Below are 20885 nucleotides of genomic sequence, written 5' to 3'. Positions count from 1 at the left end.
CTACGAGACCCGTTGCTGTATTTTCACAGTGGAGATTTGAACCCTGATGATGTCCTATAGCACTTTTCCAGCTTCTTTACATGGACTAAAAATAGCTAGAAACCTATGATAGGCTTGATCCCAGAGAATCGGTAATATGAAAGTAACATTTCGCATCTCACAAATGTACATCGGCCTCGAGAAATATAAGCTGCGGCCTAAATAAACAATGCCACAAGTCTATCAATCCAGGAATGAAATTTGTATAGCTCCAGAAAAAAGCAAACAGGGAAAGAAAGGGGGAAACGAGAGAAAAATATAAAGGAAATGTAACCACGCAGAAAAACAACAATATCGCTAATATCCACAACATAAATTGGACATCCCAAGCGACAGATGGTAGGTGACACCGAAGGAAACCAAAAGGCGAGTTTATACACGCAGATAAAAATAAAAAGAAATAATGCAGCCAATCACCACATACATGCTAAGTCAGGGCCAAAAGCGTAACTTCCACCGCAGCGACTTGCTGTCAACCTCGGGGTGATATTCCTCGATTCCCAGTGCAGACAAACTACAGGTGACAACAAGCTACAAAGCGTTAAAGTTACTCATTATACTTATTCCCGCCCACAATTGACCAGCGCGACCGCTCGAGGCGCTCCTTGATAAACTCGTACACGGTAAAGGTTACCGCCTGGCCCGGTGCCACACGCATGACACGAGGCGTGATACCCTTATAGAACGCCCTGGCGCCCTCGTGCTTGAACATCTCGGTCGAAATGGACGTAATGCGTGAAATAGCCGTTTGGCCGGGCTCAGCTGGAGTTTTCTGCAGACGGGTTTTTATCGTGTCAATGGGCGCGTTCGAGAAGGGACCCATAGCTCCGGAAATCAATCCAATAACCATGGTCTGGTAACTGGGGAGCTCCTTCCCTGAATATTGGGGCTGCCATCTTTGAAGGAGCGCCTTCAGTTCGGAGTATGCAGTGAAGTTGGCGGCTTGGTTGGTGCCTTGTCGGAGGGCCGTGAGGGAAACACCGCGGTAGAGAGCGCCGAAACCCTCTTCCCTGACAACGGTGAGGAGAGCGTGTGGCGCACTGCGGTATTTGGGGGTGTCCAGAGGATCAGCTAGGCTGTGTTGTTGTGCCTGGAGACGAATCTTGATCACTTCCATGGGCGTGACGACTGCGACAGCTTCTGTGACCCCAGCGGCAAGACCAGCTAAATTCAGAGATAAATTGTAAGCCATGCTGAACTGGGCAAACGCAGAAATCCTCATATCAAACGCTCCTCTTGATCTAACGTACCAAGCATGTTCGCGGAGCCAGAAAGCTTCCCAGTTTCTTTATTAGTGAGCGCTTGTTTATACCACCCATACGATGTGAATCGAATGGCCATCTTCGGTACTATTCCGCTCAAAACAGCACCGAGACCCTTGTATAAACCGAGAGCTGTCTCCCTCCTTACGATTTCCCGCCCAGTCGCAATGAATCCACGAGCTTTTACCTACACCCGTACTCCATCAGTCTCAAAACCGCACTTGTGGTTTTCAGTATAGAAGAACTCACCCCTGGTGCCCGCGCTCTTTTTGACAGTTGCATTCGGACCTTAACAGTATCTAAACCATAAGAAAATTGAGCCCGTGCCCAGCACACCCTATATTTTGGAGCTTTGACTCGGACCAAAAAAAAAAAAAAGAGGGGAAAATCCCGTACCTAGAGGATGGCACACGAGCGCTTCCATCATTCCAGCCGTACCACCCGCTATACTCTTAGTCAGTCATAGCAATGCTCCAGGCTAGCATTTGGATAGAGGGGGTTATCAAACTAACCAATTAAATTGGTGGCCACCGAGGTGGGCTTCTTCCCATTTTGACTGTTTGCATTCTTTTCAGACATGTTACTATGATGTGAAGGAGTTTAGAGGGAGAGAAGGAGAAGAGAGGTCAAGCAGGAATTGCGCCGGTTTCAAAGTCCGCGAACTGTTATCTTCGAACCCTGTCGTTTCCAATCTCAATGTTTAGGCGATACAATTGACAAAAGGGAAAGGAGGGAAAAACGTAATCCCAGGTGAAAGTCAAAAATGAGAGAAGCCGAGGGAAGATATTTTTTATTTTTATTATATTTTGGAATAGGCACAATAAAGATTTTTCAAGGAACAGGAGTTGTGCGGAAACAAGCACATAAAAATATCGAGGACGGGAATTTTTGGAAACGGAGATCCAATTGATGGGGCCAATAATGATGCAATACAAGGGTAAGCCCTACTTTTTTTTTCTGTTTCAATACTCCCGAAAGTATCTTGTATAGGGAAAATACATAGCCTTGAACAACCGGGAAGCGAGAGTATTTCGCTGTGAGGGGCCCATGGACGAGCGGAAGGACGGAAGGGCGAAACAACCCTTATCTTAAACACCCGACAGCAGGGCTATAAACTACTAGTACATACAAGTACCTGGAGTTTCCTTTCCTTTTTGAATCAGTTGTCTCCATGACGGATCTATCAAGTTCCTTGCCAGTTGTTCCTACACAGAGGCTGTTGAAAGCCATGGTCGTGGCGATCTCAGGGCTCTCATCAGTCCCGAGGTCCTGCCGAACTAAAAGTCGCAGCTCCCAGGCATTTGAAATGGCGGCGCGAAGCTGGACCTGCATGACCGTTCCCAGATCTCACTCACCTGATTCGAATCATTCCAGAAATTTAGGTTGGGATCAGAAAAGACATGTGAAAACAAACGCCCCTCAGTAATACCCCCAGAAATGACATTTGAAACATTAACCCGTCTTGTAGGATGGTCCATGGATGATACATAAAGAGACGACCAGCTGTTGATTCAGCTGCTCGCTCCTCTTTCACATGCTTTCAAACAGGCAGCCAACTAAAAACACAAAAACACAAAAAAAGGGGTCTCCAGGGAAGGATTTCATCAATCCCCAGACATCGGCTTAGGGTCTTCTTGTCAGCTGTTTGACCGATGGGGTTTAGTGCGGGCAGCATGGCTTCTTTTTGCGGGGCATTTGCCGAAAGCGGGTAATCTCGGGGCACTCGCGGGAAACTCGTGAGCGTGACGTTTTTCGGTTTTCGCGCTGCGCCTTTTGCCGAGCTGGATGACTAATCTCAAGGATGCCGAGGTCGGATCCTTTGGTTGCACAATGTTGGCTCAGATATTCATTGTTGAGCCTCTTCAGAAAAGCCAGGCGGGTGAAAAGGACTACGTTGATATCTTTAGCTACACACAGCTTCACGCTTTTGAATCTGATTAGGAGGTATCCGGGGCTACGGCGTGATGGAATGGTGTCTCTCATCAGCGTCTCGGGTTAACTAGATGGAGTGACCAATGATCTAGTCTAACTGTAACTAGGTAGCTAACTAGGGGAGACAATCTAATCAGATAATCACCAATGGTCTTCAGATCGCCTACTGAATAGACACATAGGGACAGAGAAATATTAGTATATCTGAGTGAGTAGGGTGAGGCAAACGAAAAATTTTGGCCCACATCCCGTAGTTAGTTGTTTTCAAGCCCTGATCCCTACCGTTTTAACACATTGTGAATAATGAGCGGCACGGAGAAATGGAGGACAGGAGGGGGGGAAATCATCCTCAACTCGACCCGCCCCGTTTGGCAGAGTGATATAAACAACCCTGACCGAATGCTCGTTATGAAAAATATCAACGCCTTTGCCAAGTCAACGATGCTGGGGACCGGAAACCTTAAATTGCTCCACCAATCTTCAACCTTTCCACTTGTCTCCATACTAGATTTATGATGCTCTCAACTGCTCTCGATAATGCAGGGGACGGGATTTGGAGGTTAGGGTCAATGCCAAATATCCAGCACATCTATCGACTTCTGATTGTCCCTCGCTAGTCGCTGCTTAATGCGTGACTGGTCTAAAGTACCCACCTTCCACAAGCTCAAATTCTTGTTTCTATTTTTGTATTTTTCTCTTTCCTAGCATCCGACGAGAGAGGAAAGAGCTGTCTACCCTCTCTTCTGCTCCACTTCCTATGGATGTCCTTTCCGTGAGTCCAGTCTGCCGAAAAGGGCGTATACAGGCACATCGTATCCTCCTGGCAAGCGGTGGTTGTTCTGTGAGAGAAGACAACTTTCTATAGTTATAGAAAGCAGAACGGAGAGGCGTACATATTCTGAAATAGTCCAGCCAATGGGACCCCAATCCATTTCTCCTACACCCCCGAGGGAAGAGAAAAGCTCCCTTTGTACCACTATTTTCAAATTTGTTCTCCGCCAGTGGCTCCTGATCGGCTTAAATATTGGCTGTGCCCTCGCATACTACTTTCCAGAGGTGGGCAAGCATGGTGGCATCATTAGATCGGAATACACTATCCTGTATGGGGCGGTGGCTCTGATTTTCCTGATAAGCGGTCTCTCTATCCCTAGTGACAAACTGCTCCAGCACCTGCTGAATTTCCGCCTGCATCTCAAGACTCAGGGTATCTCGTTTCTGGTAATCCCGGCCATAATGACCGGACTGGTGCGTTTGGTAGACACCACGGACCATGCGGAAAAGATTGATAGGCACGTGTTGGCCGGGTATATCATATTGGCATGCCTGCCGACCACCATTGTGTCTAATGTGGTGATGACTCGGGCTGCGGGTGGAGATGAAGCGGCGGCGTTGGTCGAGGTATTTATTGCGAATATCATTGCTCCGTTCATCGCGCCTGGCTGGGCTGTGACATTAATGCCCGAGTCTCGGGCATTTGGCGTGTGGAAGGAGTCGAATGGTGATTTACAAGGGATATATAGGAGTGTGTTTAAGCAGTTAGGGTTGAGTGCTTTCCTGCCGTTGGTGGTTGGCCAACTTATTCGGTGGAAGTGGGCGGAGAAGACGGTCTGGGTGATGAAGACTTTTTATTTGGTGAAGTGGAGCAGTGTATGCTTGATTGTCATTGTTTGGTGGGTTTCCTTTGAATGCCTTCCGACTCTTCGTGGATCACGGCAAGCATTTGAAGCACGGAATGTAACCCTTTAAGCAAACCAAATGTGCCATTTCTAAGGTTTCCTTTGTTCTAATTTCTCTTCTCTACTTATTCTCTACTTATAGGTCCAGCTTCTCGACTAGCTTCGCAACCGGTGCCTTCCAATCGCTGAGCCACGAAACAGTCGCATTCATCACGCTGTTTAACATATTATTTTACACCTGCCTCACTGGTCTCAGCCTGGTAATCGCATATCCCCCTTCCGCGGTCATTCCACAAGCAAGGCCCGCAACTGCGAAGCCCTCCGTCACAACGGTAATTATATCGAAAAAAGCCAAACTCCATTCGCTCCTGCAAGCATTCCTCGCCCGCCTCATCAAGCGAACCCCGCCGCTCGAAACCATAGCCATTTGCTTCTGTGGTCCGGCGAAGTCCGCCGGTTTTGGAATTCCCATGGTCTACGCCATGTACCCCATGGTAAATCTGCGTCTTGTCGCTAAGTTAACCGTACCTGTTATCTTGTATACGTTGGAGCAGATCGTCTGTGCTCATTTCATGGTATATTTCTTTAAAAGGTGGGGGGAAAGGAGTGTGGGGGACTGGAGAGAAAAGGAGAAAAGGGTGCCAGGAGAAGGAGGTGGGCTGGGAGCTGGTTGTGAGAGGGGGGATTTCAGTGTGAGTACCGGTGCGGGTGGAACGAGTGAGGATATGCAAGAAACCCTGCATGATTGTGCTGATGTTATTGAGAATGATGTTGAGCGCGGTGAAAAGGTGGTTGGTAAGTTTACTGAGATTGGGTAATATTTGTAATTCGTGTATCCGGTCTTCAGCAATTTGGATATCACCATAGAGATTATAGCCTATGTACAAAAAAAAAAAAAAAAGCAGACCACGAAAACGGCTATGGGGAGATTATGAACCAAAGAAATGCAAAGGAATAGAACAGGTAAATGATGAACAACGAACCCATCTCCTTATATACACCGAACTCAATATGGCCGTACCGGGGGGGAAAAATATATATAGACCTATAAACAAAATACCTATGTACAGTACATCATGCCCTTTGCTATATGTAACTAACCTTAACGCCCATGCCTACAGTGCCACGAATTTTCTGCCATCCAGAATGCATGGTTCTGCGGAGCCGGTTTCGGACATCTGCGCGTCTAAGCGCGATGAGGACACCGAAAACAATAAGGAGCGCACGCAAAAAGGATAGCGGATTCGCAGACATGTAGCGACGCATGTTCCTGAGTAGCGCAACCAGTAAACTGGCAAACATGCGCATTCGCCCCATGGCCTGGTTCGATTGTTTCGACGCTTCGGTCGCTGAGGCTGAAGCTGCCTTAACGGCCTTTCTTGCAGGTTTGGGATTTCGACTTTTGCCCGAAGGAGTGCCGGCATTTGGAAGTTCATTCTCGATTCCGTAGTCGACTTCGCTGCCCATTCTTCGATGGACGTTCGTTATTTTTGCGACACGCGATTTCTCCGTGGCTGGCTTTTTCCCTGTAGGTAGTTTCTTCTTTGCCGCCTCTTGTCGCTGGCGTTCGAATTCCGCCTCCTTCTCGCGCTGGAGCTCTGCAGCCTGTAGCTCACCTTGCTTTCTTTCCTCTCGTAGATTCTCCAACGTTTGCAGGAAGACGTCTTTCCGCTCATCGTCCAGAATCTCAGACAGGCTGATGAACTCCTTAGCGTAGTCCCATTCGTCGTTCCGAGGGAGGACATGCAGGGTGAAGAGCTCTAATATCCGGATCCGCGCCGACAGGTCCCTTGGCGTATCTGTCCCATTCGCATGCGATGCTCCATATTTTCGTTTCCTGGGCGGTGAGCTCTCCACGTGAGCTGCGACGTCAAGGTTAGGTTGGCTGGAGGAGGATAGGTAATGTTCGAGGCGCTGCTGATTGAGCTTCTGCGATGGTGCATGGGTAAGGAGCAGAGTGGCGCTGAACGGTAATGGCGAATGACATGTCAGCGCTGTTCAAGATAAAATATTAAGCCTCCCTGCATCCTTGATCGGAACTCACATGTTATAAACGACATCCGCATCTATGCAGCCATCCCTGCCTCCGTATCCTACCTGGGAGACGATGTTCCAGAGCTCACCATCGCGGGCTTTGGAAGCCAAAGTTTTCCATTCATTTTTACCAAATTGTTTTATCCCCTCTTCGGCGCCGAGTTCGACAATGGCATTCAGAATGGAGATGTACAGGGTCCAAACCTTTTTTTGAAGATTACTCGAGGCTGTAGCAATTGGAGCAAGGCCGTCCTCTTGATTATCATGTGACAAAGGTGGAGTGATGATGGGTTCAACAACTGATAACGCTTCTTGTAATCGGCGCGTGAGAAATAGCTCCGAGGACTGTTTGTAAACCTGAGATATTTGTTTGGAGGATGAGAGGGAGAGGGAGGAGCTGAGGGAGGAGACTGAGGAGGACATCAATCGTGGCGGCGTCGAAGCGTGATGTACGCTGTTCTCTGCCATCATGCAAGACTTCGGGTTGTCGGGGTCGAAATGTTATGAGAAGATTCAACTTCAGTCAGACATAGCAAGTTAGCAATAATCCTTGTTGACTTGCAGAGCAGAACTCCTGCTTGGGCTGGCCGAGCCTCAGCATCCTCGGTCTAAATGTGGATCACGAGATCCCCGTCATAGGGAACAAAAATTCAATCATTCAATCTATCTGTCGTAGTGCATCTGAGGTACTTGAAAACCACGAACCACTAAGCGAATCCAATTCTTCGATTTAGGCGACCAAATACCCTCACTCAAAAGACTTTGACACCTCTCATAATCCTTCAATTTGACCGAGTTGGATGGTTTGGCGGGAGTTATTCTTGCAGAATGGGGAGCTTCCTATCCCCTCTCTTCACTCTACCACTTCTGGTCTAATCTTTGCCAAATTTATATGTGAAAGAGATCTATCTAATTTATTCTATTTCGGAAATTTCCCAACTCTAATATTTGTTGAGTTGTTCATGCATTTGTCTTGATGAAACTCAGATTGAACTCAGAGTTCTCAGTCACCAGTTGTCAAGTTCTGTTTCTGTTAAGACTTCAAGGCGTGAAAGAGAATTGAACTTAAAAGCTGTGCTAAATAGAGAATTCACCGTTTAGCCTAGCGGTAAAGCACTTCAATATCACAACTTCCTCTGATCTGGATGGGTATCTGGTCTGCGCAGGAGGAGCTTGCTTGGGAGAGGTGTGAGCAAACACTGCGAGACTAGATTTTCCCATTCGCTCTCGCTCACCGTCTGTACGACTGACCTAGTCGATCACCAAGAGACCGTGTGGTTTGAACTTTGAAGAGAGCAGAGAAGCCCAATGGTAGGGAGCTCTCTGGAAAGGGCGGCTTGACTGAAGCTACACACATTTGGGACAATTGTCCCTGTAACTTATCCACGCCTGGCGCCTGCATCTTTAGTCTTTAAGTTACTACAACAAGAGAATTCAAATCCATTGTCTCCTGCCCAAGATCGCCTGCAATTGTGGTGCAGACAAAAGGATTTTTATCACTTCCTGCTAGATCTGATGGGAAACTGAGGTCACACTGCTGGGCGACTTCTTAACCAGCGACAATACCAAATCATCACAACCCCTCTTACATAGGAAGAGGAAAACCCTCATCTCTTGTTTGTGTTGCTTATCTCCTGGGTGCTGCACACAGACTGACATGTTCTAAACTGGCTTCCATTTCCATCCATTTCTTCATTCAATCTCTTTCATTTCCCTGGGTTTCTCATTCCTTTTAGTCCATGAGTGAGCCCTAAGGAACTCAACTCTCCCTGACTTTCTGTGTCCCATTTGCTCAATTTTCCATATCTGAACCTGCGTGTTTATCAAATATGGATGTGACAAAGCAATCGTTTAGCCAGCATCTACCTAGACTACTAAATGACCTGGCCGAGTCCACTTTCGTTGCCCTAGACCTAGAGTTTTCCGGAATCGTCGCAAGACAGTCTGGCCCTAATCCCGGAAGCGATCTGTGGGGAGAGAAACAAACTCTTCAGGCAAGATACGAGGAAGTTAAATATGCAGCTGAGACCTATCAGGTGTTGCAAATTGGCTTGACCTTTGCAAGGGAGGACACGGAGACTGGTCAGAGTGATCGTGCGCGGTTGACAAAACTTTGGGTTTGATGCTAAACAGGAATAATAGGAACCTATGTGTTACGGCCTTATAACCTCCACTTGAATCCCGTGCTTGACGAAAAATTAGGGGTTGAAAGACGATGGTCGTATCAAAGCCGTGGTTTGTATCCCCATATCAACTGGCAAATTTTACTGTTCCACCACCAATGAGGTTTTACTGAATAAACAAAGCTGTCCAGTTTTTGATGAAAAACGGATTCCGAATGGAAGCACCGTTTGTAGAGGGGCTGCCATATCTGTCGCGCCTCGAGGAAAAACAAGCAATGGCGAAATTAGCAGAGAGTGAGCATAGTATCGCAAAACTTATGGATGTCAACCCCAAAGACATGGACCCAGAATCCCAAGCCTTTTTAACCCAGGTTCGCCGTCTTATTGACGCTTGGATTAACGAGACAGGAGTAAGGAGATGATCGTTCTATTCATTCGAAAGTCATCGCTAACGGCTGAAAGGATAAGGAAGACTACCTCAACATCCCGGAACCTTGTCCCCTAGAAAATGGAAACACAGAAAGCCCATTAGGAAGCTGGAGGTTCAGTCTAAACAGTTACCAAAAACGCTTGGTACATCAGCTGGTTCGGGTAGAGTATCCTTCGCTCGTCTCAATCGGTCGACAAACATTCGTACAAATCATTCCATACGACAAACAGCGTGAGGAGAGCATACGTGTTGATAAATCACGAGCTCTTCGAGAGCGGGTTATCCAAAAAACGGGGTTTCGTTGGGTTGTTGAGGGCATGGTTGGAGGTGGCCTCTCTGCAATGGACCCAAGGGTCTTTCTTAGCTGTATCTCTAATTCCGCTCCAGTTAACACGAGCACGAGCGCCTTGTTGAGGTACTCTGACGACTTACAGTTGAAATTAAAATCAAGGCAGCCTGTGTTGGTTGGGCATAACTTGTTCACTGACCTCATTAACTTTTACAAATGCTTCATTGGGGACCTTCCGGATCGCATCGAAGATTTCAAGAACGCTATCCATGCTTTATTTCCCCTCGTTATTGACACGAAATATATGGCAACGCACAATTGTTCATCAATGACACCCTCGTCGTCCCTGACAGAAATTAACGACAAACTGGAGCAGAGGAGGACTCCAAGAATACGTAAGTTAACACAGCCCATATGGAGAATTGCATCTTCTAACCGCGTGCAATTTAGTTCTCGATCCAGAACATGATAAATATGTTGACGAAAAGCCACTCCACGAAGCAGGTTACGATAGCTTGCTCACAGCAAAGGTTCTGATCAGGCTGGCTGCGGAGTTGTTGGGAGAAGGAACTATTTCCAGCCCTTCCTCGCCTCCGATTACTGAGTCCATTGTTCTTGATAGTTGGCCAAGGACGCCTCTGAAGACAACTTCAAGCATAAGAAAACGCATTGAAAATAAAGGTGAAAAACTCATAGACGTAGATGAGCCAGATTGCAGTGATTCCAAGAGCTTCTCCTCATCGACGTCGGTGATGTCAATTTTTAATAGACCGCCGATTAGGAAGGATAAATCAACGCCAAAACAAGCACCAGTGGATTGGAGGACAGAGAGCGAAGTCTGTCGTATTCGCTCCCTCTTTTCCGAACAACCTGCTGATGGCGAAAACGGTACTCTCAAAAGCCAGCTGCTATCTCTGGATTCCAATTCACCTTTCCGAAAACTTCGAGAGAAGGCCGTGAGTCAACGGAAGAGACAAAATTCAAGACTAATTCCTCCATTTTCCGATGATTTTTGGGATTCTTACGGAAACAAACTTCGAGTTTTTGGGACACTGGAAGAAATATGTGACTTGAATTAATCTTTTTAAGAGAAGGGAGCCCAATTCGCGAGACACGACTCAAAACGATTTGCACAAGGAGTTTAGATCATTTTAAAGCATGACACAAATGTTTGAATGCAACATTTAAATTATTATCGGGGAAGTGAATAGAAGAACCGATGTATCCCGAATACATTGGTTCTGGAGGGCATATTTTTGTATGCAGTAGCTATCTAACCGTACACCTTAGAAGACGAAGGTACCGCTAGCGAAAATTGACCGCAATGACGGAATATCTTTCTCTAGGCACTGCTAAATGATCAAATAGCTGTGGAGGAGTAAAACGACGCAATTGATGATAAGGATTCGTGCCATATTTTGTAGATGAGGAGAAGATGTTTCACACGGGCACAGAAAATTTTATGTGCAAAAATTAGTTACGTCACGTGTGGAGATTAAGCCACAATTTATCTAGCGTGCCAGCACTTGAGTTCAAGGAACGTTTTGCTGGAGACTTTTTTTTTTGCAGGCTCAGTAGGCAGGTCAGGACAGGACGCAGGCCAGGCCACACAGCAACGAGCAATTGCTGTCTACATTGTTGGTTGTGAGATGTCTGCGGGAGCCAATGGTGCCAGGCGTTTTGCAACGCTGTTGAGTATGTGATATTGTTTCTTTCCCATCTACAAAGGGGAACCTGAGTTGTCTGGGAACAGATACTAATTTGTTTCAGGACCGTCAACATTTGATCCTGCTGTGTGCAGAAGCTGTCAAGAAACGCTCAGCCGCCGCGGATATGCCACTGCTGCTGAGTCCGCAGCTCAAGCTCCAGCGACACCTCAGACCACACCATCAGATACCACAAGTAATTCGCCCACCCTAACACCCAAATACGACATAAAAGCCGGAATCGTCCTCTCCCGCCCGCCCCGGCTAACACGCGAGCTCACCTCATTCGAGAAAGCGTTCTACTTCTACCAACGCCGTCTAAACGACCGTCTTGCACTGCCCTTTACGAAATACTTTTATTTCAAGCGTGACACACCCGCAGACGTCGATTGGAAGCGCAAGATCAAAGAGCGGCTGACGCCCTCAAGAGATATCGGGCGGTACAATGCGTATTCGAGTGAGGCATGGAACGACGAGTTGCTTGTTGGCTCCGTGGAGTCGGAGCCGGAGCACCAGATCAATGCACTAGTGAAGGACGCGGAGGGACGAGCTGTTACCGATACGGATGAAAAGGAGGGAAAAAGAGACGAAGTTCCGCGGCCGCTTCCGAGGGTTACGGAGGCGGATGAGAAAGGGGATCATAGAAGCTTGGATCGGCTGTTGCATCGGACGTTGTATTTGTTGGTGCAGGTCAAGAATGGGGAGAAGGTATTCTGGATGTTTCCGAGTGTGAAGTTGCAGGAGAAGGAGAGTTTGAGAATGGTTCGTTCTAATTCTTCGTTTCCTTTTTTTTTTAAATTCCCATTTTATGTCCTCTGCGTTGTGGCTGCTTGTTTCAAGGCAGCAAATATCGCAATTCCTGCCTCAACCTTTCCCCGGGCGATATCAATAGATTTTCCAAGCTAACCACGTAATATCATTTACATCAATACAGGGAGCGGAACGTGCGCTCTTGGACTCCGCAGGTCCTAACATGAATACCTGGATGGTTGGCTACCACCCGATCGGCCACTACGTCTACAACCTCCGCAAACCGAAACGTGATCCAGAAGCGGGGACTGAATTTCGCGGCGAAAAAATATTCTTCCTTAAGGGGAGAATCATGGCCGGCCAGGCAAACCTGTTGAAAAATACTCTGGGCGTTGTCGATTTCAAGTGGCTGGCCAAGGATGAGATTCAAAAGTATGTGCTGCCGGTGTATTGGAGTTCGATTAAGAATATGCTGGAGGAGAGATGACTTTTGGGAAGGGAGGAGGCTGTTTTGTAGGTGAAGTTGTGATTTGAATTGGCCCCGTGGATTTCTTGTATAATTCCCCCCCTGTATACTGCAATGTTGTATGGACTAAGCTCTGGTAAAGAATTGGATCAGGTTGATTTTTGGAGCTTTTCTTTCTTCCTCTAAGATTCCCTTCTCTCATTTGTGTCTGTACAATTACTAGATTCATGGAATTTGACGTTTAACAAAGTTGTACATCTTTCCTATTTTTGGGTGGGGGATTGATTCGCTAAGAACCCTCCTCCTATCCTTATAAGGTATCTCCATCAGTGAATTGTTTCCCAGATTATTCACTACTTTTGGAAAGTTGATAGAATGTATTTAACTAACATGTCATAACGATCTTTCAGGAATCATATCCCAAGCTTCCCATTAGAAACGCCGCGCACCACCCTACCTCCGACCCTAAACCCAGGGCAAATAAGAATACGTAAATCCAAAGGGAGAATTTATCGCCGGGAAATTCCTTCCTCATAGCATCTTCCAAACCAAAAGAGAAACATTCTTCGCCGAAAATTTGGTATATCAGACATACACATGCTCTTCTCCATAGCCACGTGAGAGATAGATATAAGAGCAGACAGAGGTAAGAACACAAACTAGCCATTAAATGAGAAATGTGGCCACAGATTTCGCTCATTTACAATTGAATTTCTGCGCCTGAACGACGGGCTGGTCCTTCGAGTTTTTACCCGCGGCGGCTAGGCTTTTGCCGCACATTGCGCAGGCTACAACGAGTTTGATTAATGAACTATCATCATTTCAACCAACGGGAAACAAGAAAGATTGGGGAAACATACCGTTCTTCGTATAAGCGCATCGTTGGCAGAATTTCCTGCCCTGCTCTGTCTTAGTTTTGCACGACTCGCACGCACTCGAGTAGGCGGCGTATGGGTTTTTGGCCTTGCTGCTAAGGAGTTTATTCTGTTGCTGAGAAGTTAGTGGATGCCTTCAGGTTTTTTTTTTTTTTTTTTTTAAAAAAAAAAAGGAGGGCTGAATGTATCAACCGATAAACGATTCTTAGTTGCGTATGCGATTCGCCATGATTGTGAATGTCAGGGCTTTCGCACCACGTTGCTGTGCCACCCTGAGAGGGATATGATGTGGGAAGGGAGGCCATCGGTAGGGCTGAGGCATCTGCACAAGCCGATGTTGGAATGCTGGCTAATCCAACACGCAATCAATTCAGCCACGCTGAACCCCTACGATGTACTTGCGTAGATACGAGTAAAGCGTTGAATGTGGCCACCCAGTCAAATTCCAGGCAATCCCTTCAGGGTGAGGGCTGGGATGATAGTCGTGGAAACATGGAATAAATTGAAATGACATACTTTTGATATCCCAGTTTTTCCTAGGGTTGCAGATGATTTACTCTTCGCACCTCCACCGCCACCAACGGTGATGCTCGGAGAGCCATAATATATATCACTCTTTCGTGTGACAGCTGGAGTGGCAAGCTCGGTTTTCTTGAGCTTCCTTTGGCACTTCGTACAGACCATCTTGCCACGGGAATTGCTGCCAGCTTAAAATACGTTCGCCTTCTCCCGCCAGCTGTTTCTGAAGATAAAATGACCCCAGAACGAAGCTGTGTGGTTTCTAGAGGAAGGATGAAGGGAGAAGCATGATATGGACAAGCCGCATGATGAGCTCAAGCATTTTCCGTTGTGGCTTAGCGCGGCTCAAGTTTTCCATTTATTTCCCGCCCTAACTCTAGCCGCCAGATACCACATTGGGTTGACGGGAATAGATATATATTTAACTATGCCAAACATGTTTAACTCATATTATTTTAGAAACTAACTATGGAATTTTGGCGAAGAGAAGTCTTAGCCCTGCAGTATTAACCGCAGTTCTACTCCTCTCAGCTGGCCCTGTCCAAAATGTTCTGGGCTGAAGGTTTGCGACTGAGGGCTGCAATGCACAAATCACCGGAAACCACGATCACAGTGTTGGCTAAGTTCCAGGCATTTTGTTTGTTAGTCGTTGCCCTATAATTCTATGACCGGTATTGGAAATTCTTTACACGATGCTGCAAACCACTAAATCATATGGCTTCGTTCGGTTTCTCTCGCATGACTTGCTGGGAAAAGTCATTCTGCAACTTATCTCCTTCATTTTGTAGTTATTACATTGATGGAGGCTTCGAATTCTTTGTTATGTCATGTTGCTCCCAACAGAATTGAGGCCGAAATGTATTTCAAATTATTTTGTTACTCTTGAAACCGCCCAGTTGGCAAAATTTCGAAGCCATACTCACTCCCCAGACGAAGGAATGGAATACCTGATTCAACAAGCGTTGCCGACTACAACACTTTGCGGAGTTTCCTCTCAAATGAATGCACTTTAAAAGAAGCCCGCTTTTTTACTCAAGTGTCGCCAGCTCAGATTCAGTTGGCTTCTCTTCTTTGTCTCTTTGTCTCTCGGAAGAACGCCGCGAGCTGGCATTGGCCAAATGACGGGTTGCAGGCCTAGTTATCCGGGAATTCCTCTCCTCACTACCTAGACAGCGACGTGTTAGGGACGGCTCCGATACTCGCCAGGCCCAAAATACTCGATAGCAACCCGGACCTATCTGAGCTCGTTTTTCATCTACATTTGGTCTCGCGACGTTGAACCTGGAGCTGAGTCTGGTCCCTCTCTACTCAGGAGTTGCCGCCGGCCTATCATGTATGTCCCACATCGGTCATTGCTTGAGCACCCACTCTGTCAGTTAACAGTCACCTGCCTGCCAAACGCATCCACAACGGAGCTATCGCTTCTTGGACTTCCTGATGGGGCATATGCTGTCTGAAAGGCATCAAGTGGAAGCACAAGTGGGGTCATCATCAAAAATCCTTCCCTGTTGTCCACTGCAGGATAATCAAGTGTTAGTCGTACAGGATGCAGAGGTAATGATTACTATCAAAGGGTACGGATGCGAAGGGAGTCCTGATTCTTCTCTGACAGCCGACATGGATTTTCCTCCAGGAATTCCGGCCAAAACGACTACTCATGGACGATCCTCAGCTAGATCGGTCTAGTGTTAGTAATGGAATAATTGCGGATCATCTTCGTGGTAATGTAGATCGTTTAATTGTCAATGGCATACAACACATTCAGTAACGGGCCTGCGGGGGGCGAATGTAAGAGCGACTATGCTGAATGGTTATTATTAGGCTTTGGGATTGAGCTGTTGTACCTCGAACCAAAACGCTAATAATATCATGGCGTGCGGCGTCGATTGTACAGACAATCTTGTCTGCTGAGGCTCAGCTGTGCTGGCAAGCAAGCTCAGTGGGAATATTGAAACGGCGCGCAAGAGTTTGTGGACAATTATAAACATTCTTGAAGCGATTGATTCGTCGATGAGTTCTTACTGACCCTGCACGTCACAGGCGGACCCTGTTTAGACACTGTAGCCTCAGAAAAATTGTGTTGAGAGAGCGCGAGAGTTACATAAAATTGTAGAAGCTGAGTGTTAAGACAGGAGGTGAAACGTCATTCATGTCCTGCGCACAAGTTCTACCGTGGCGCATCATTCTTTGATCTTCTGATCTGTCCATGGGATCTGCGCGCCTCTGGACCGAAAAATATGGGTTTGGCTTCTGGAAGGCTGGGTTTCGATACTCCTTCCATTTTCATTTTCTCTATTTGGATTTCCCCGGGTCGGAGATATACCATCCATATGGGCTTTGCTCTATCGTGAATTTCCCGCGCCCCCACAGTCGAATGCAGGTATCAAAACTCGCCCGCTGCGGCGTACCAACTCTGGGATAAAATCCAAGTATTCATATCATTTTCCGCTTCGGAGGACCCGGGATCCAAATGCAGCTGAAATTCAATGAAAGGAAACCGTCGGAGGCCAAATGATACGCTGTGTGGCAAAAATAATAGTGGGCTATCAAAAGCAGCAAAAATCGGCGACCTACTAATCCATGCAGATGCAGGCCTGTTAACCGCTGAAACCGCATATTTCAAGGCCTGGAATGATCTCCCTGTTCTAGCTTCCATGCATGGCTCCTGTGTCCCAAACTAGATCCATTAGAATACAGGGAGGGTAATCAGAATAGATTTTGCGACAGTACCGCTATTTTGATTTTCCGAAATTCTTGACTTTTTGACTTTTTGATTTTTTATATTTTTGGGCAACAAGCAACATGTCCTCCGGAATTCCTCGCACTTGCGCGCGCGCAAACACACACACACACACATATATATGTTTTCCCCTCGAATTGCGAATGGGGCGTCCGCGAATTCTGTTCTCAACCAGGTTGCTGGGATCGGAGTGGACAGAGTCAGGTCCGCGGGAAGCCATCAATGTGGCCGTCATCGGAGACGGAAGCTGGGGCCAGTGCATTATGCATGCAGGCTATTGTTGTGCCTGCCATGCCAGGGATAGCTGTCAGAGCACGCATTGGGGGTTTCTTTGGATGTGGGCAAAAACTGTGCTATGGAGCTGGAGAGGAACAGAAACCCTTGTTCCCAATAGCTAATAAAATTCGTATATACCTGGGTTGCCCCCCTTCATCAGCTCGTTTCTTCGCATACTCCCAATCTGTTTTCATCTTCATTCTTTTTCAGTCTTTGCCATCCAGCTACGGGAATGACGAGGATATAGTTGTATTGTTTCGCCTTCTTCCAGTTCTGTTTCACTCTCTTGTTGTTGCTTCATTTCTGTCGCTCGTTCCCTGCTTCGTGAAGCAAGCGCCACCGTCTGACCAGGCCAGCTGGACCGGAGTTCATCATCTCCACCACTGGCGCGCCTCCTGGATTCCATTTTGTTGAGATATTCGGGTTTTATACAGCAACGGAGCAGTTAATCCGCCACCTAATAATTATTTAATCCATTAATTATGAAATGCTTGGTCTATGACTTTCTTCAAATCTTTAATTATTACCCTCTATACTCAATATATATATTCACATACCTGCAAAACTGTCGTTTATGGCACATTAATTTTCCCCAATCGTTGAAAACATAGTTGGCCATTCCGCTCGCTGGATTTGCTTGACTCTTGATTTCTGTGTGGATTTGTGTCAGCTCAACTCGTACTCCCGCCAGAACCAAAGTGCGTCACGCGGCTCGAGGCTGACATCTCATACATTTCTCACGTTGGATTGAGCTATTAGAGGAGTTCGGCTCCCTAGATCTTTCCTCAAGCCGGCTATTGCTCTCTTCCTCGGTTGTGATTGCAGCTGCTTTGAGCCTGTTCAAAAAAACTGTTGTGTAGCTCCAAGGGTGCTCCACACCGATTGGATAGCGCAGCAACTCGCCCTACCAACACACGCACAGAACAGAACTTTCCGAGCCCTGAGTTACTGTTGTTGATACCCCGTACCGTACTGCAATTTCCCCTCTGGGGAGGTAGCGACGCTAAGGTCGCTGTTCTCGACGACAACTGGCCATTCCGCTGGTCCAGCAGTGCCCCCAACTCGAGCAACAGAGCTTCACTTCGAGAAGCCGGAGAACTCCTGTCAGGCAAGTCGATATTAAAATTAAACAGGTCAAGGCCTCTGGGAAAGTAAAAAGAGCAAATTACATGTCGGGAATTGACGCTTTGATATAAAAAATCAATTCTGTGAATACAATTGCAATTGGGTTTATAACAATGCCCCCCGACAGATCATGTTTTACGGCACTGAACCTGCCGCCAAATTTTTCCTGCCCGGAGCGCATGGACTATTTTACTCTGGCTGCAGCACCTAACACTGATTTATGGCGCAAACCGCCGGACCGCGACACCTCGACAGCTCCCATCTTGTTCACATCGCTGTTGCAACCATTCGTTATTGCGGAAGTGACAGTCACGGCGGATTGGGAGATGGAATGGGATCAGGGCGGCCTGGTTATATTCGCTGGCCCAGCACCGTCCCAACAAGCACTGCCACCCTCAAATATTGGCCGTAATAATGTTAATGATAATATTACTCATAACACACACGTCATCCCCTCAGCCCAACTACCTCGAGAGCAAACGGCACCACCTCCATACCCGCAGCCAACCCGGCACACTCCCTGCAAATGGGTAAAGGCCGGTCTGGAGTTTTCCTCCGGAACCGTCAATGCTTCCTCAGTGAGCGCTACGTCGGATGGTGCAGATTGGTGTCTATCACCATTGGCACCCGCTAACCAACCCACAACAATCAACTCGCTGCGGATAAAGCTCGAGCGCGTCGGCCACTCACTCTGGGTCTGGTACCAGCTGCCTTCAGCCGTCTCCCCTTATGCATGCACGCCTGGTGCGTTGAGTGATACCTGGCGAAAGCTTCGCGAGGTCACCTGGTTCTTTTGGGGTGTTGAGGACAAGAGTGTCCATGTTGGCGTATATGCTAGTCGTCCATCAAATTTTTCGATAAGCAATAGCGTCTGGGAAACGAGGAATGGGAATCGCTTCGTCCAGGGTGGGACTCCGGAGCAAGGGCAAGGGGCTGTGGCTGGCGGGAGTGGAATCGTAAATCGTTCCATGGACGACGACGCGGGACCCGACGGGCTGGTTGTGGAGTTTGAGGATCTGGAGATCTTTTGAGGATGCCTTTATGATTTAACCAATTTCCCTTTCGTTGTGTTTTGTTGGGATGGGGTTTCAGGACGTGTTCGGGGTTGATTCGGTTTTCGTCTGTGGGATTTTGTTTCCACCTTCTCCTTTTCCCCTTTATTTTCTTAACTCTACCTGTGTGATTCTTATCTTGCCGTCAAGGTTTCCCTCCCATTTCTTTTGAAGCGCCTTTATTCACATTCATGACGTAAATATTACTGATCAAGCACACTCACGACTGTTTTGGTTCACAGGCACAAGCGAAATTTGAATTTTTCAGCGCTAATTCTCATTAATATTCTTCTCTTTTATATATACTTACTTACGGACTATTTCTTTCTTTTATTTTTTAATAGCTATGTGTTATATACTATTTGATATACTACAACTCAAATATTTTTGTTTACGAACATGTTCCTACAGAGAAAAGGAAAAAAAAAATTTTCGAGTCTCTGACACTTGTGCTAGCTTTGGGAACTCTCAATTGAAAAAGGCAAGTCCGCCTTCATATTAGTGTAACAATGCATTACATCGCTGATATTACGGATTACATTCATTGAAAAATATACGCTCTGGATACACTGAACCCATGTTTTTAGGCGTGGTGTTGGGCAGATTATTCCAATAACTAGAACTGAAGATGGTTGGGCATAGAAACGTTAAAGCAACCCCTGTATATCTATCGATGCCGAAAGCTTCGCTATGACTCGGCTAGAAGCAAAGCATTTGCAGGATTCAACCTGTTATGGGCGCACGTTCTAGCCGGCGGCTCGCTCTCCAAATTTCGTCATACGCATGAGAAAAATGGAGACCAAAAAAAAAGCTACATTACAAAAAAAGGGAGGGGAGAAAAGAGGGAGATATATTGAAGATCCCTATTAATTAGCGCAACGGACGGCAAGCAGTTGGACAGCTGTAGCTTCGGTATGAGCGTGGTCCCCTCTCAACCCCTGATCCCTGACGGCGATTGAGATCCACATCTGACATGTGTTCATGGACAGATCTTTCTGATATTTACTAAGGTGAGAGTACAAATGCTGTACCTCTCATTGCAGCACCCATGGCCTTTATTGGGATTTTAGCCCCTTCACTCTTCGTCTTGGGGCCTTGTTGGATACGGTTAGTGCCAGGGGTATCAATCTTTTGATGGAGAGGGGTTCAAAGGAATACAATTGTAAAACGAATACTTGGGTGCTTTGGTTTGGTCGTTGGAATCGAAAGGTGAAAGAAGGGTAATAATGAGAAATATGATGTGAACTGATATCAATTAAATGGAGACAGTCAGGATGCATATAACAATACAGAGTGAAAATATTTGTGCATCAGGGATAGAAAAGGCATACACATGCTTTTGATCGGCTGGAAGGAAAGATGCAATCATGGAGAATTAGGGGAGTTGGTCATACGTGTTCATTATGAAGAGAGGTAAACAGCAAACCCCTCGGCGAGTGATGCCGGAATCTTAGACCCCATATTGCTAATGCCACCGTTTCAATGTCCGTATCTGACAAATGGAGAAGAGCCAGTACAGCTTAAAACTGAAAATTGCCAACCAGGCTGAAAGAGGCGAGTGAGAAGAGCTAATTCCATTGTCTCACCCAAT

The 20885-nt window shown here is 46.8% G+C and overlaps 8 protein-coding genes across 8 annotated transcripts; 4 read left to right on the top strand and 4 right to left on the bottom strand.

Annotated features, from left to right (window-relative positions):
- Nucleotides 1–127: 127 nt before the first annotated feature.
- Nucleotides 128–2107, bottom strand: HCBG_07431 (tricarboxylate transporter, mitochondrial precursor; the record flags this gene model as incomplete). The annotated part of the gene is made up of 5 exons (XM_045434480.1): nucleotides 128–1203; nucleotides 1290–1488; nucleotides 1551–1600; nucleotides 1698–1745; nucleotides 1814–2107. 5 exons carry the CDS (start codon nucleotides 1878–1880, stop codon nucleotides 587–589), a joined length of 981 nt encoding a protein of 326 aa, XP_045284687.1.
- Nucleotides 2108–4148: 2041 nt separating this feature from the next.
- Nucleotides 4149–5727, top strand: HCBG_07430 (uncharacterized protein; the record flags this gene model as incomplete). The annotated part of the gene is made up of 2 exons (XM_045434479.1): nucleotides 4149–4903; nucleotides 5052–5727. The coding sequence occupies 2 exons, from the start codon at nucleotides 4149–4151 to the stop codon at nucleotides 5725–5727; spliced, it is 1431 nt and encodes a 476-aa protein (XP_045284686.1).
- Nucleotides 5728–5995: 268 nt separating this feature from the next.
- Nucleotides 5996–7487, bottom strand: HCBG_07429 (peroxin 26; the record flags this gene model as incomplete). Its single annotated transcript, XM_045434478.1, has 2 exons — nucleotides 5996–6872; nucleotides 6954–7487. The coding sequence occupies 2 exons, from the start codon at nucleotides 7409–7411 to the stop codon at nucleotides 5996–5998; spliced, it is 1335 nt and encodes a 444-aa protein (XP_045284685.1).
- Nucleotides 7488–8772: 1285 nt separating this feature from the next.
- HCBG_07428 (uncharacterized protein) lies at nucleotides 8773–10864 on the top strand (the record flags this gene model as incomplete). Its single annotated transcript, XM_045434477.1, has 3 exons — nucleotides 8773–9060; nucleotides 9529–10180; nucleotides 10236–10864. 3 exons carry the CDS (start codon nucleotides 8773–8775, stop codon nucleotides 10862–10864), a joined length of 1569 nt encoding a protein of 522 aa, XP_045284684.1.
- A 570-nt stretch (nucleotides 10865–11434) lies between these two features.
- Nucleotides 11435–12728, top strand: HCBG_07427 (50S ribosomal protein L30; the record flags this gene model as incomplete). Its single annotated transcript, XM_045434476.1, has 3 exons — nucleotides 11435–11480; nucleotides 11556–12253; nucleotides 12426–12728. The coding sequence occupies 3 exons, from the start codon at nucleotides 11435–11437 to the stop codon at nucleotides 12726–12728; spliced, it is 1047 nt and encodes a 348-aa protein (XP_045284683.1).
- Nucleotides 12729–13403: 675 nt separating this feature from the next.
- On the bottom strand, nucleotides 13404–14266 carry HCBG_07426 (cript family protein; the record flags this gene model as incomplete). The annotated part of the gene is made up of 3 exons (XM_045434475.1): nucleotides 13404–13495; nucleotides 13568–13691; nucleotides 14099–14266. 3 exons carry the CDS (start codon nucleotides 14264–14266, stop codon nucleotides 13404–13406), a joined length of 384 nt encoding a protein of 127 aa, XP_045284682.1.
- Nucleotides 14267–15129: 863 nt separating this feature from the next.
- On the bottom strand, nucleotides 15130–15590 carry HCBG_07425 (uncharacterized protein; the record flags this gene model as incomplete). Its single annotated transcript, XM_045434474.1, has 2 exons — nucleotides 15130–15405; nucleotides 15489–15590. 2 exons carry the CDS (start codon nucleotides 15588–15590, stop codon nucleotides 15130–15132), a joined length of 378 nt encoding a protein of 125 aa, XP_045284681.1.
- Nucleotides 15591–18097: 2507 nt separating this feature from the next.
- Nucleotides 18098–19273, top strand: HCBG_07424 (uncharacterized protein; the record flags this gene model as incomplete). Its single annotated transcript, XM_045434473.1, has 1 exon — nucleotides 18098–19273. One exon carries the CDS (start codon nucleotides 18356–18358, stop codon nucleotides 19271–19273), a length of 918 nt encoding a protein of 305 aa, XP_045284680.1.
- Between the last annotated feature and the right edge of the window lie 1612 nt (nucleotides 19274–20885).

Source organism: Histoplasma capsulatum (assembly GCF_000150115.1).
Source record: "Histoplasma capsulatum G186AR genomic scaffold supercont2.12, whole genome shotgun sequence".
NCBI classification, from domain to species: Eukaryota; Fungi; Ascomycota; class Eurotiomycetes; order Onygenales; family Ajellomycetaceae; genus Histoplasma; species Histoplasma capsulatum.
Note: the sequence above shows the minus strand (reverse complement) of the source record. Positions and strands in the feature narration are given on the sequence as shown.